Source organism: Ptychodera flava, chromosome 14, assembly GCF_041260155.1.
Source record: "Ptychodera flava strain L36383 chromosome 14, AS_Pfla_20210202, whole genome shotgun sequence".
NCBI lineage: Eukaryota > Metazoa > Hemichordata > Enteropneusta > Ptychoderidae > Ptychodera > Ptychodera flava.
The window spans coordinates 23,936,275-23,951,138 of record NC_091941.1 but is presented as its reverse complement, the minus strand read 5'-3'; the positions used below and the strand labels follow the sequence as shown (position 1 = coordinate 23,951,138).

The window sequence follows — 14,864 nt, the reverse complement described above, 5'->3', positions numbered from 1 at the left end:
CAGCTGAGCCATACAATGGGATATGTTCAAATTTTCAAAACTCTGCAATGCATACGTGTGATCCTAGAGACATAAGCATTTGCTACCTCAACCATCAATATTTTTATATTTGATATTTTCACATGTATATGAACAAAAAATGCCTGCTTCCACTAGTCTGGCTTGGAGTCGATAAGGTTGAGAAAAAAACCCTCTTCTTTGTTTTTGCTCTATTTGTTCAGGTCAACACCGCCTCTCCCAAAATGAATATTCATATAGTGTGTGACACGTGAGACAGGGCACAAAATTAGTATTTTGGGCTACAGCCATTTATAGCAGCACTCAGGTGTAACCAAAAGACAGACATCCATGCAATCAATAAAATTCTGATCACAATGTTACTTTTGTAAATGTCGGAAATGACACAATCACTGGTAGATCTAAGATGCAGGTGGTATAAATGCCGAACTTTGTGGCTAGGTACAGTGTAGCATTCGGTTAGAGGTCACCACAGAGAGAGGGAAAGTGAAGTGGTCTTTATGAACAGACCATAAACATAAAAGCCTCCACCCCCTTAAACTAACAAACTTTTTACAGTGTATGCAAAAACCTGGCACTGTCTGTGCACAATCAGTTAAATTTTATGAGCCTTGAACAAATGTATCAAGGAACCAAGCCTATTTGATTTTCAACCTATGAAAAGGTTAAAGCCAGCAAAAAAAGGGGAAAACTTGTAAAAAATACGAATTCGCCAAACCTATTATTTGTAGGTATGGTAGTGTTTTTATTTTTTGCTTCAAGGAAGACAAATTGAAAGTAATTGCTCAATATTGTATGTAGTAATGAAGTGAAGTACGCATCCACTGCCCGTCCATTTGCTAGTTTTTTGAAGTACAGCAAACTGGGCTGCTATCTTCCAACCAGCATCTTGCAAGAAATTTTAACCAGAGGGGTTTTGCATATAAATATGCCATTCCATGGTATTTCAAATGAAACGAAATTTTGAGGGACATTGAAAGCTGCTCTCCCTGTACACAATTTGAACATTTTCCCTCCCCCTAAAAATGTACCCTCCTCTCATTCTGTATCATGAAATTTTTAGGGGTATTGAAAGCTGCTCTCCCTGTAGAATTTGAAAATTTTCCCCCACCACAAAGTTTCCCCTTCTCTCATTCCCCATCTGGAAAATTTTTTGCCCTCTCCCCATTATTACCATCAACAGCAAAATTTTTTTATTAAGCTAGTTTAAGGTAGTATGCACCTTGGAAATGAAAGTCTTAAACTTTTACTTAAACTTTCCATAAGGAATCTTTTAACCATTCTCTTTCAAAACCAAGAATATCTCAGGGGTCACCATGCAAATTTGGAACCAGAGAAACAAATAACCCAAGATTTACCGATATACTTGCTGCCATCCCTGTGTTACCACTATTGAAAAAAATAAAATTTTCGAATTTCGAAAAACTAAGCCAATAAAAAGTTTTCTTACACAAAGAGCTTTAAAATGAACCCCCACAAGTGATATAGCAGAAATAAACTGTAAAAGTTTGACAGTCCAACTATCTGTCCCCGAGACGCGTTCTACCTTAAATGTAAAGTGAAGAAGGAATTTTGTATTGATTTTGAGTCCTCATGTGACCTCTTGATAGAGATGTATGAAACATAGTGCTTGCATCTGGATTCTCATCAATGACATGTATGCAAACACAGGCCTGTTCAGAGTGAATAGTCAAATATTATATTATTATGAAATATGAGTACTATTAATGAAATTGTTTTGATATTTTATCAGGGTTGAGCTTCCTTTCTAGTCAGCAAAATTCTGAAAATCACTGAACAGAGTACATGTAATGTATATGTGTGTATAGCATAATTACATACACCTGTACCATATTGTACACTTAGTAGAACCATGGCTGTGTCAAGTATGAGCTATCTGTTCAGTGATTTTCTACAGTATTGCAGAGCAGAAAGGAAGCTCAACCAAAACGATTTTATTAATAATATTCATATTTCATAGTTATGATACTATGACACCTTTAATGAAATTATTCGTTTTAAACCGTTTAGGGACGATTCAGAATTTACTTCCAGGGGGAGGGTGGAGGATTTTCTATTTTCTCGGTGATTTTTTCCATGGCCCCCCCCTAGTAAATTATAGAAAAATCTATGGCCCCCCCTCATCTTTCCTGTTTTTTTTCCATGGCCCCCCCTAATATATACATGCATGCTTATACGGTACATTATAGACATATCTAGTCTAACAAGTTGCAGGAACTGTAGGGCCCAGTGGACATTAATCGATGATATAACAAATCATTTCAGGGTTATGTGACTATAAAAAGAATGATTTGCAGGGACTGCAAGTGGCACACTTTTGGAAAGGGTAGCAATAAACATATCTGGTTGTAAATTTCTGAAGAAAAGTTAATTACTAAATATGAATACTTTTTTCGTTATGTCTCACTGATACATATGATGCACACAAAGACAAGCAAAGATGTCAGTTAGAAATGGTGAACAGAAAATCAGAGGAGCAGATAATTGGCAAAGTGATATATATCTTGAAGTTTAATGGTACATCTCATTTGCAGATATCCAGATATTTCTGGAAAGTGAGATGTACATGTACATGCACACGTTCAGCATACATTTTCATTTGATGATGCTGAATATTTGCAGACTCACGGTGAAGTTTTAAACATTAGGAATTAAAATTGGTGAAAGCCAACTTGTTTTAATTTTCTCTTTTTTTCTAATTTGGTTGTCATAAAACCAAGTTGCTGCCACTGAAAGCAACAATGCTGAGGAATATTTTAGAACATTTCTTGAACAAAACACCTTATCCAAAACATGAATTCACATGTTATTCTGCTCATTCCATTCACAATCCAATGTTCATATTAAAATGCAGATAACCCTGTGTAAGTCAAAATTCACATTTTGTCAGCAGTATTTTTCAAATTGACAGAGCATTCATATTTCAAATTTTTTTTTAACAAACTTTAATTTTAGAATAGTCATGATGCGCATGTTTTCAGATGACACGAAACAATACATGTTAATTTGTTTTTTTTGCCTTTTCTGCCAGCCGCCACTGTGAAATCTTTGATTATACATATCAGAATGAATGGGACACAAAAGTATTAGCATCAATACACAATGTGTAAGCCTATCCACATTTCTCCTAGCCTCATACACACTGAGATCACTTCTTGGACTACAGCAAATTTCTTGTGTACACAATATTTCAACAATCCGACACCATAGCATTGATGCAGAGCCACATGATCTTCTGGATGCACATACAGGATTATTGGAAAATCAACCCCTTTGTAAATTTTTCACCATATATTTTTGACAGTAATACATAATATTTTTATTTTCAACATTAAAACCTATTCGTTGAAAGCACCTTGAAGATGAGACGGCCATAAATTTATTTTCAAAAAGTTTATAGTAGATGTAAGCACTGTAAAAAGTTATGTAGAACATTTAAAAAATTTAGAAAGGGTAAAATTGATGAAAATGAAACAGAGAAAAAAGGAGCAGAAAAAGAGTAGCAGTAGCAGTAGTTTACTCAAAGGATGAAGTGGGTGTATATTTGGGGTAAAAAACCTCAATTTTTGTATTAATGATAAAAATTAATTTAAGTCGAAAACTAGACGTATTTTCTGAAATGTAATATTTCACTTGAAAGGATAGTATTCATGTAGTAAAAAAACAACTATTTTACTTGGCATTATCCATCTTCATTTTAAAATTGTAGGGGTTTAAAGACTGACACTCTAATAATTGATTAAAATCATGATCAGCAAAATTAAAATGCCTCTTAGGCGAGAAAAAAAAAATTATCTGTTCAACGGGCCCGACCGACCCATATTTGGATCACTCCACATTTTTCTTTTTTTTTTCCCGAAATCTTTATGAATCTGAAGAAACGCGGAGATGTTATTCAGTGAACATCTGTCTGTAAGATGAATGATCTTCACATTTTCGATGACACTGACTTGAGTGAGATTGATACAGGCTATGATTTGAAGAGTAAAGGTGGAAGCGCATCACAAACATTTGGTCAAGGTGAAGGGCAGGGTTAATACGCCGTGGAAAATAAACTATTACGCCACGTGTTCCGTATAGCATAGACACTCTGTACTGTATTGTTTCACTGGCGTTTATTTCACGTCCGAGTGGTTGTACAGTTTATGTTTTCTAGTGTTCGTATTTTCAGTGTTCCTTGAAAATTCTTTATTGTTCTTTGAGTCATCACTCGTTCCGATTTCCGTCATGGCTTTCTCCTATCGAATGTGTGATTGTAAGCAGCAGTTCTCACTGCAGGACAGACATGATTTGTGTTTCCGTTGTCGAGAATGCACAAGGAGTCAACCTTGTGACATTTGTTTGACTTGGACAGAGGAGGAATGGTCTAATTTCGCTCCCTCGCTCGACGACGTCACCCCGGACATCCCCGGGGCTGACCCGTCAGTTTCTGAGTCGCGAGTTTTGGTTGGAATGCACCGTGCTCATATGGCTGGTGACACCAACACAGAAATTAGCTCCGTTAGATTCAGGTGCAACCAACGAAGCTGTTCGTGCAAAAAGGTGTTCGTGCAAAGTTTTTCAGCGGGCGGGCAGATTTCAAAACTAATCAGCGGGTGGGGAGAAAATATCGATATTTACTGTAGCGGGGAAGAAATGTCATTACTTTCAGCGGGCGGGGAGAAAATTTTGACAGTGGGCACCGGAAAATACGTAGAGGGAGGGGAAAGCGGCGTGCTTAACAATGTTCCAAGGTATACTGCTAACTGCTTGCATGGTTTTGTGTTGATCTGGGTTGCACAGTGGGCATCTAGTTGGCAATGGGGAATTTCAGTAGTAGGGAGAGGGCAGCAGGGAGCTTGAATTGTTGTGGGGAGTGGGGAGCGGGCAGACTGTAGATACAGGAGGGCAGTGGGCATCAAAATTCAGTGGGACATTTTCAGTGTATACCAGTGGGAGGGCACTTACGAACAGCCTTCACTTTCCCCTCCGAGTTTTAGGTCAGGGTCAAAAATAAGAAAAATCAGTATATCAGCCTTCAAAACAGGTTTTGTGATGATTTTGAGAAATTCATGAAATTTACAAGTTGGCGGCACCTGTAGATTGAACTGTAGAAGTGAAGGCAAAGAAGCTGTTCTGAGACAACCAACCCATGTCAACAAAAATTGAAAAAATCATGAACGTACTAAACAACATAGCCAGTATATGTTATGTGACTAAGAAAAAGCATGAAACACACAAAAGTGTTTATAGTATATGTTCTGTTCAAGAAAACCAAAAAAAAAAAAAAAAAAAAAAAAAAAAAAAATCCGCCCTACCTACCCAACTTTGAAGTCATCCCGCCCGTTGAACAGCTTTTTTTTTTTTTGGGCCTTATTCAAAATGCCTCTTATTAAAAATGTAAGAGCTTTATTGCCAAACAAAACTAATCGATAGTTGTTGTGTTATATAGCATTTAAAAAACATAATGTGAAATTTCAGAAAATTTGACCAGCCGGAGTGGAGTTAAATTCGTTGGAAATTTTGAAATTGGGAGGCAAAAGAAGCCAAGAAATCAGGTGATTTGCATACATTTGCATAAATAACACTTCTTTATCATGCAACTTTCAACTGCTTTACAAGCTACTGTAAGGTAAACCCAACCTTAAAAAGACATTTGCTGTAATTTTTAGCATTTGTTCAATGTTCATCTCTGTGTATCAGCATTTGTTTGTTATTCTATCACTACAAGAACACCCAATGCTGTATTTAGCAACATACCAGTGTGAACATAAATGACCATTGTTATTGTTGATAAATGAATTCTAGTCTGGACTTGATCTGAGATCTCTTTTCAACAAAAACAACCCTGACTGTTCACTGTATGGTTTGTATTGACACGCTAAATACTGGACATTTCATAACGCTTCAGGGAGGAGAACAAGATACTGCAGTAGATGCATAAAACAAACCACTGTGAATATTACCGAATTTGGCAGCTAAAGGAGTTTAACTAAACATGTTGAGTTTATCTGTCACCCAGGTAGCGTCTACGGTGCTCTTTTGTAGAGATCAGAAATTCTGGGCAAATATTGAATTGATGTTTTTTTTCCTTGGCCCCCCCTAAAAGATTGTGGTATTTTTGTCTGGCCCCCCCCCCCCTAAATTTTCTTGGGAAAAATGGGTGGCCCCCCTGAAAATCCTCCACCCCCCCCCGGAAGTAAATTCTGAATCGTCCCTTACCGTCCTCGAATTTCCCTCAACTTGGACCAACCGTCCTGCCAGGTATAAAATAAACAAAAAAACACCGCGGTATACATAAACTTTCCAATGTATTTCTGATGGGGAAAAAAACATAAGAATTTGTGATTGATAATAGCTTATAAACCACTTTGTTTTTCATCCTTTTGCTTGAAAACCTACCGCACTATGAAAGGTACCTAATATTACATATTTCTTAGGTATTAACGCCTAATGGCCTCGTGCCCGAATATATACAAAGTAGGCGCCCACTCCCGAGCCCTGGCTGAGCGTGCTCTGTATTTACGGTAGGCTAGCCTTGGTATATCGTTTGCCAATATATTCTTTAATACACGGTTTAATGTGCCATCGGGAACACGTAGGCAGGCGTATAAGGCACAGTCGTTAAACCGTGCGACCCTTTGGACTTGTGACTCTATTGTACTGCGCAAGACTCCTCGAAGTGCGTCGCGTTCGAGGGGGCTTTGTATAAAGTTTCGTGGTTCGGTCACGTGACCAAGGTTAACCTTCAGCGAAGTTTTGCAATGGCGAGAAGGGGGTGGAGTCCAACAGTCGCTCGCATCAAACTTCGCGCAAAGTTTTCTTAAAAGTTGCAGTTCGTCCTCAAAAACATGGAGAAAGGCTCATGTTCCTGACGTCCACTCAATTCCTGACAGAAATATTTCACTCGGCTGGACATATCGATGGATGGTGTGTCGTCCCAAACCGGGGGCGTCGGCAACGGCCCTCTGCCGAACCACAGTAGCGATAATTGCAGACAGGATCCGGAGGGTCAAGCTCAGATACAAACTGGCGAAGAACCGCCCGCTCTCGAAGGAGATGATTCCGAAAGCGGTCCCGGACATATTGAAATACGAGACAGATCTGTAACTTTTCACAGAGACTCTGAATCCATTTACATTGATTTGGTTAGAGCTGAAGAGAGGACTGAGGAGACACCCGTAACTCAGCTGGTATGTATCAGCTCACGTTCTAAAACCCATATCATCGTCTGTTGACACGGGTCACAATAGATTACTCGGTCATCAAACTTTCATCTTGAAAACGTCTCAAAAAGTATCACACATGCTTGGGTTAATGACTACAGACATGTTTAAACGTCAAAATATCCTTTTTGACGAATATGCTGAGTCAAGAAGTACTGTAAAAATATCATTCGTATACGGTTTTTATGGATGGAACTTGGAAGGCAAATTTGTCAAATGAGTGTACACATTTGATAGACCATGAGCTAGACTGAGCAGTGTGTGCACGAACTGCCTTTTTGGAATATTTCATCAATTTCGATGGGAAGGGAGGGAAAAGTGTCCCAATATTGTGTTTTTAATTTTTAAAATTAGAGATACAAATGGTGAAAATGGCTATGAGCTTTTACATAAAACTCTTCTGGTTCTACGGATATCCTTGCAGTGAGTGTCCCTGCAATGCGAGCGGGCAAGTAGCTTTCATTCACTACCGATTGCAATACGCCAATAGTCGTCTGTAATATTAGTTTCCTATATCAGCTGCGCGTTTTTGACTTTATCAGTAGGATCATGTTTCAAAACACAGTCCTGACTGCTGAAGACGTGCTCCATGCACTATATAATATTATCAGGTCACATGTCAACACATGTGTCAACAATCTAAAGTACACGTGAGTGTAAAAATAACGTCCGCCCAATAATTTCAACCCACACAACAAAACACATCAGGCGGTACAGGAAAAGAGCTGAACGTGTACATAAAAAGGAGAGGTTTGAGGTAAATGTGATATGCACTTCGCGATGACATACCAGGAAAGCGATATGTATGTTCAACCAGAGCTGTACCAGTTTAAAAAAAGGAAGGCTGGCAATTGTACATCTAATTTTATAATTGAACTTATTGAAATACAATTTTTCTGTTTTAAAACATTATAATTCAAAAAAATAATACAAATCTCTCAATAGTCAAAGGTAAATATTTGTGCCACTATACTCAAATATTTCCCGCCACTTGCACTTGGGATAGGCTTTTAAAATCTTTCTTGGGTCTGAAAATTAAAGATTAGAAAAAAGTGAAGTGGTCAAAAACCTATCTTGGATAATCAGGTAGATATCAGATTGCAGGACAAAATATATTACCATAATGTAAATAATAAGTTTTGATAATGTTATGTTCTTCCTCCCAATAGGTTCCCACCCCATTCTTCTTGACAACAAACTATGTGGATAAAAAAATATGACAGCTAGGTCACACTAATTTATTTATTTCTTTTTAGTCCCCACGGACACCGTCCGGGGGACTTATAGGTTTGGTCATGTCCGTGCGTGCGTGCGTCCGTCCGTCCGTGCGTCCGTCCGTCCGTTCACGGCAGATATCTCTGAGATGCCTGGAGCGATTTCATTCAAACTTGATAGAAGGATTACTTCATATGGCATACAGATGCACGTCAATTTGTTTTGTGATACGATCCAATATGGCCGCCAGGCGGCCATTTTATTACGATTTTTTCATGTACAGAGCATAACTCAGGCATGTTCCAACCGATTTTATTCAAAGTTGGTACAAGGACATTGACCAATGTCATACAGATGCACGTCAATTTGTTTTGTGATACGATCCAATATGGCCGCCAGGCGGCCATTTTATTACGATTTTTTCATGTACAGAGCCATTACTCAGGCATGTTTCGACGGATTTTATTCAGAGTTGGTACAAGGACATTGACCAATGTCATAGATATGCACATCAATTTGTTTTGTGATACGATCCAATATGGCCGCCAGGCGGCCATTTTATTACGATTTTTTCATGTACAGAGCCATTACTGAGGCATGTTTTGACCGATTTTATTCAGAGTTGGTACAAGGACATTGACCAATGTCATAGATATGCACATCAATTGGTTTTGTGATACGATTCAATATGGCCGCCAGGTGGCCATTTTATTACGATTTTTTCATGTACAGAGCCATAACTCAGGCACGTTTCAACCGATTTTATTCAAAGTTGGTACAAGCTTATTGACAAATGTCATAGCTGTGCACGGCAATTTGTTTTGTGATACGATCCAATATGGCCGCTGTGCGGCCATTTTATTACGATTTTTCATGTACAGAGCCATAACTCAGGCATATCTCAACCGATTTTATTCAAAGATGGTACAAGGACATTGACCTATGTCATACATATGCACGTCAATCTGTTTTGTGATACGATCCAATATGGCCGCCAGGCGGCCATTTTATTACGATTTTTTCATGTACTGTACAGAGCCATTTCTCAGGCATATCCGCATGTTTTGACCAATTTATTCAAAGTTGGTACAAGGACATCGACCAATGTCATAGCTATGCACGTCAATTTGTTTTGTGATGCGATCCAATATGGCCGCTGTGCGACCATTTTGTTACGATTTTTTTCATGTCCTGAACCATAACTCAGACATGTATCAAGCGAATTCATTCAAAAGTATTTTTATCACAGACCTAATGAAGAGGACTCTATCCTCTTGAGGACCTGTAATCAAAGTACCGATTAACAAGTGGGACTGTGTCATCAACGATGACTTGTTCATTATATTCTGTATTTCACCAGCATTCACAGTTGTTGGTGCGTAAGTGCAAGGCAGGAAAAACATAGTAATCACCAACACTATCGATCCAATTTCCCCATTTTTGTCATGCTCCAAATGTCTTATTATATAATATATGTGTGTACCACCTGTCTGTCTGGAAACTATTGCCAAATAATGTATATAATTTTGTTATTTGTATCATAGGACTTAATTTTAGCTGCTACTCTTGTCCTAGATGCCAAGCATTCTCGCCATGGCCATTTCAGACATGAAGAGCATGAGCTCAGGTAAGATCAGCTCCTTCCAAAAAGATTATATTAATGAATATTCTCATCTTGATGTTCAGGTCACCAGCAATTAATAAAAGTGGCATTGTCCTTGTGTATCATCTTTTAAATGTGTAAGAATTATACGAACGGTCTATATTTGACACCACCGATGCATAGATTTCATGAAATCAATTAAAAGCGAATGACGTTTGGAAAAGTTTGTACTTCGATGTCCCATGGAATTTCAAGTTCCTGTTAAATATTTGGCATCCGTCAATGGCACTCATGTAATCTGAGCTAGTGAGTACAGATAGTCTTAGACTACCTGCGAGCACATGGCATATGCCATGTGGCACAATATTATAGCATACACCATCGTTCCTGTGGACTCCCGAGAATACTTGTTGTATCAATCGTTACAACAACACACCTTTGGAGCGTATCTGCTCAAAATTAGAAACTGTCACGAGACATTTGATTCTTAGCGATATGCCCAAAAATATTTTCCAAAATTCCAAGCTATCTGCCCTTAATTTCAGGGGAAAATTATGGGCTGTTGACAATTGATAAGATGTGCTCAAAATGTCACAAAAGGACATTGTCTCTTTAACTGTTTGGAACCGAACCCTTGATCTCAATCACTCTCTCCCATTGCACAATTTTTTGACAAAAAAACAAAGCACAACAAAAACACAACATCCCAGCAACATTCCAAAGGCAAATTGGTCAATTCGTCATGACTATTCTATGTGAAACAGCAATCACATACACCAGAAAATACTAAAATTTGGTAGCTGTGACAATAGGAGTACTAAAGAGAGAGTATTGCCATTTGAATTTCATTACATCAAAAAAAAATATTAAACTTTGAAAGTACCAGTATCATTTTGTGAACATGTCTGTCTTGCCTGATAATTACTACAGATTGCATCTGTTCAGTGGTGATAGAAATTTTTAAATACCAACAAGGTAAGGCTATGAGGATATGCAAATGTAAATCCTTGAATGTATCCGTGAACAAATTCCTGAAGTCCTGTACTCAATCTGTGAATTAGAGTACATTTGACTCATTTTATGATCTGTTTGGGCATATTAAAGGGACAAAGTCCATTTTGTGATATAAAGAAAACATGGAATACTTGTATTAAGACTTAAAACAAGTATTATGATAATAATAATAACAAGGCAGTATTGCTGAAGGCAATGAGTACTTGGGCCGTGATAGAGTAATTTTGAGGACAATATATACTACTATTCAAATATGGTCTTGAATTTCCTCCTGTCAATGAGGCATTTGATTAACTGGTTATTAAACGAAGCAATGGCATGACAACGGCAAAATATGTCTAGCAACTTTTGTGGAGTTTGAGGCAGGGTTCTTTATTTATAGCGGGAATTGCTTAAACTCCTTAAATATTCAAATTACAGCAAATTTCTTTTGTTCTCGATGGTAGATGTCTAATATTTAGATGGGCATATTTAGATTTCTACCCTATAGTTATCCCTATATACCAAAAATCGGACATCCAGCTCTATTGGCTTGCTCAGAATTAGATATGCGCATAATTAATGAGGTACAATATGTGGTGTCATAAGGTGTCCCATCATACCATTTATGAAGGGTGTAGCACTTGTGGTTACTGAGTTGTGGACAAATATACATATTTGAGGTCAAAGGTCATCGAGGTCACGTGACATTTTGTCAAAATAATTGTATTGCTAAGTTATTCCTACATACCAAAAATCAGACCTCTAGCTCTATTGGCGCGCTCAAATTATATATGTGCATAATTAATGAGTACAATATGTGGTGTCATAAGGTGTCTTATCATACCAAATATGAAGGATGTAGCACTTGTGGTTACTGAGTTGTGGACAAATATATAATATATTTGAGGTCAAAGGTCATTGAGGTCACGTCACATTTTGTCATAATAATTGTATTGCTAAGTTATTCCTATATACCAAAAATCAGACCTCTAGCTCTATTGGCTCGCTCAAAATAAGATATGCACATAATTAATGAGGTACAATATATGGTGTCATAAGGTGTCCTTTCATACCAAATATGAAGGGTGTAGCACTTGTGGTTACTGAGTTGTGGACAATAATGTATATTTGAGGTCAAAGGTCACCAAGGTCACATGATATTTTGTCAAAATGTCTGAGATATCTGCGTGAACCGATGGACTCACTGATGGACTCACGGACGGATATGAGCCAATCTATAAGCCCCCTGGACTTTATCCGTGGGGACAAAAAAACTGTGTCACTGCATCCTTTAGGCAATATGAATACGATGAGAAACTAAATTTTTATTTTTCTTGGCATCATACATGCGAATCTATGGAGAACTGCCTTATACATGGGAGTCTATGGAGGTGTAAACTAAAAAGTCCTCTAACACGGCCAAATTTGAAAGCATTGTGAAACAAATCGACGTGCATCTGTATGGGGTTGGGTACAAGGCGTGAACGGACGCACGGACATGACCAAACCTATAAGTCCCCTCGGACTTCGTCCACGTGGTGATTAAAACAACGCAACACTGGCAACAGTTATTACAGCTACACCGGCGGTAGGTTCATATCCAGAGCCCCGTACTGTCTGCCGCCGTCGCTTGAAAACAATCTCATGCACCCGGCCATATGGGCAGCTGGCCGGATGCATGACTTCCCGAGAAGGCGAGCTGTCACGTTCGAGCTCAGGATTATTTGTCGATCAAATTTCAGTAAATTTACCTTAACTAGATGAAATTTTGTCTATAGGCTGAAATTTCGCCGAAGTTTGACAAAATTACATCGATTTTTCAGGTTCATATGCGACATTTTTGAGTTTTGAGTGCAGACAGAAATAAGTTTTGAGGCAACATGGCTGCGACCCCATGTTGACCCCTAGCCCTGCGTACGATGCTATGTGCTACAGCTAACACACAGCATCGTACGCAGGGCCAGCGAGAGAGTTGCCGACATCGACGGTTATTTACGAGAAGTGAATAAAAGACTGTCATTTTTGGAAGCGATCGAGTAGCTGAGGTAGGCTGGGATACGACTTGGGCCTAAGAACGCTGTATTTCGGCAGTAATTTGGCTTTTTACGTCAAGTCCCAAAATGGATTTGAAGTCACCGACCCAACGTACGGGTCTTTGCAGGGCTGTGGTGCATGGTGAGCGGGGCGGTTAGCTGTAGCGGAACACACAGCATCGTACGCAGGGCTAGTTGACCCCCAAGTGAAAATGTGTTCGCGATCAAATCTTCCTATATTTTTTTCAGAATTTTCAACAAATCATTGCTTCTTACATCTTTTGTAAAATATAAAATACTAAAATAAACTGCGATGTGCCATGTCTCCAATTTCTAAAATATCGTTCGTTGACCATTCGACGCAAACTTGTGACGCAGTTGAAATTCAATACTGACCGCCAAATAATCTTAATGTGACGAGATCAGTCTAGACATCCTCCAAATTATCCAACCATTCGCATTGGAGTTCAGCTCGCTTAGAGTATCATAACATTTTTCGGCCTTCTTTTAGATCGACCCTAATATCTCCCATTTAGGAAATAAATACACAAGCTACCTCGACAAACTTCGCGCACCATCCAAGACCAAACGCACTACAAATCTGTCTTGACGTCATCATCTCCTTACATGGTAATCGGCATACCGTATTTTTTAGCAAAGGGGACACAGAATACGTCGGAGTATTCAGTTTCAAAACGTATTACATTGTGTGATATTGTCAAAAAAAAGTCATGTTACTGCAGTGGTATAAATTACAAAACACAAAAGTTCAAATCAGTTTATTTTGGACTGGCTTTACCCAATATTTCATATTGTTTCTTATGCCAGATTTGACCACGTGCTTACTGGCGACCCCTTTTCATGCAAATTTTGTGTCAAATGATGTGTTCCCCTGGAAAAACAAACGTACGATTTCTAAATGAAGAGGCGAAATTTGCCCTCAAACGCGAAACCACCCCTTACGGGGTGTACCTAGCTATTTTTAACGAGCTTCTCGAATCTGCAGCTCTATTTCGAAATGATGGTCTGGTTTTCTCAGCTCAAGGATAAATGTTCTCCATCGCTGTGGGCATTACTATTCTCAACCGGGGGTACAGTTTCCAGTCGTAATGTTTTTCATTGTGTCCGGGATATAAAACCTTTCCTTTTCAAACTTTCTCTTTGATTAACACTAATCCACATCTTGTCAGTGATTAAACATGTTTCAAGTTTAAATGTTAAATTCTGGTCTCGAGCCCTCCTGTTCGACCAAACCGAAATTACCCCTCCCACTTTGGCTCGTCCAGTGGGTGTAGCAAGGGTCGTGCCATCGCCTAGGAAACGGAGGGTGCATTAATTGTTGCATTTCGATGCACATTTTGATTATATTCAGAAGATTTTGTGGCAAAAACTCAGATAGAGAAGCATTAATATTCACATCTCACTTATTCAAGACTGGCTGAGAGCAGCACTTCCATTCAGTTAACATCATTACGCCATTTATTATGCCAAGAAAGATGAAGCCAAGACATTTTGCCCTCCCTGGTCTCAGCCAGAAATGGTTATACCTTACAGTTTTTTCCCACGGAATGAAAACAAATGTACTTGGGCTGAGGCCCAAGTACAATAATGGTTTATTAAAACATTATGGTGACCGTCATTAAAATTGGTCAAATTATTTGAGTTCACAGAATCAATGAACATAAAAGCATGTTAAAACAAAAGGAAAACAGAATAAAAACGCAAAGCCTTACTACAACAAAAGTCATAAAAGTATTCCATGTTTAAGTCACT

The 14,864-nt window shown here is 38.5% G+C and overlaps 1 protein-coding gene across 1 annotated transcript in view; it reads left to right on the top strand.

The window, feature by feature from the left end:
* The first annotated feature begins 6,242 nt into the window (after positions 1 to 6,242).
* The window catches only part of LOC139149844 (two pore channel protein 2-like), a 24,495-nt gene continuing 15,873 nt past the window's right edge, over positions 6,243 to 14,864 (top strand). The window contains exons 1-2 of the mRNA XM_070721845.1: positions 6,243 to 7,211; positions 10,004 to 10,086. Of these exons, the coding sequence (XP_070577946.1) occupies positions 6,942 to 7,211; positions 10,004 to 10,086 (353 nt within the window). The 5' untranslated portion in view covers positions 6,243 to 6,941. The remainder of the gene's footprint in view (positions 7,212 to 10,003; positions 10,087 to 14,864) is intronic.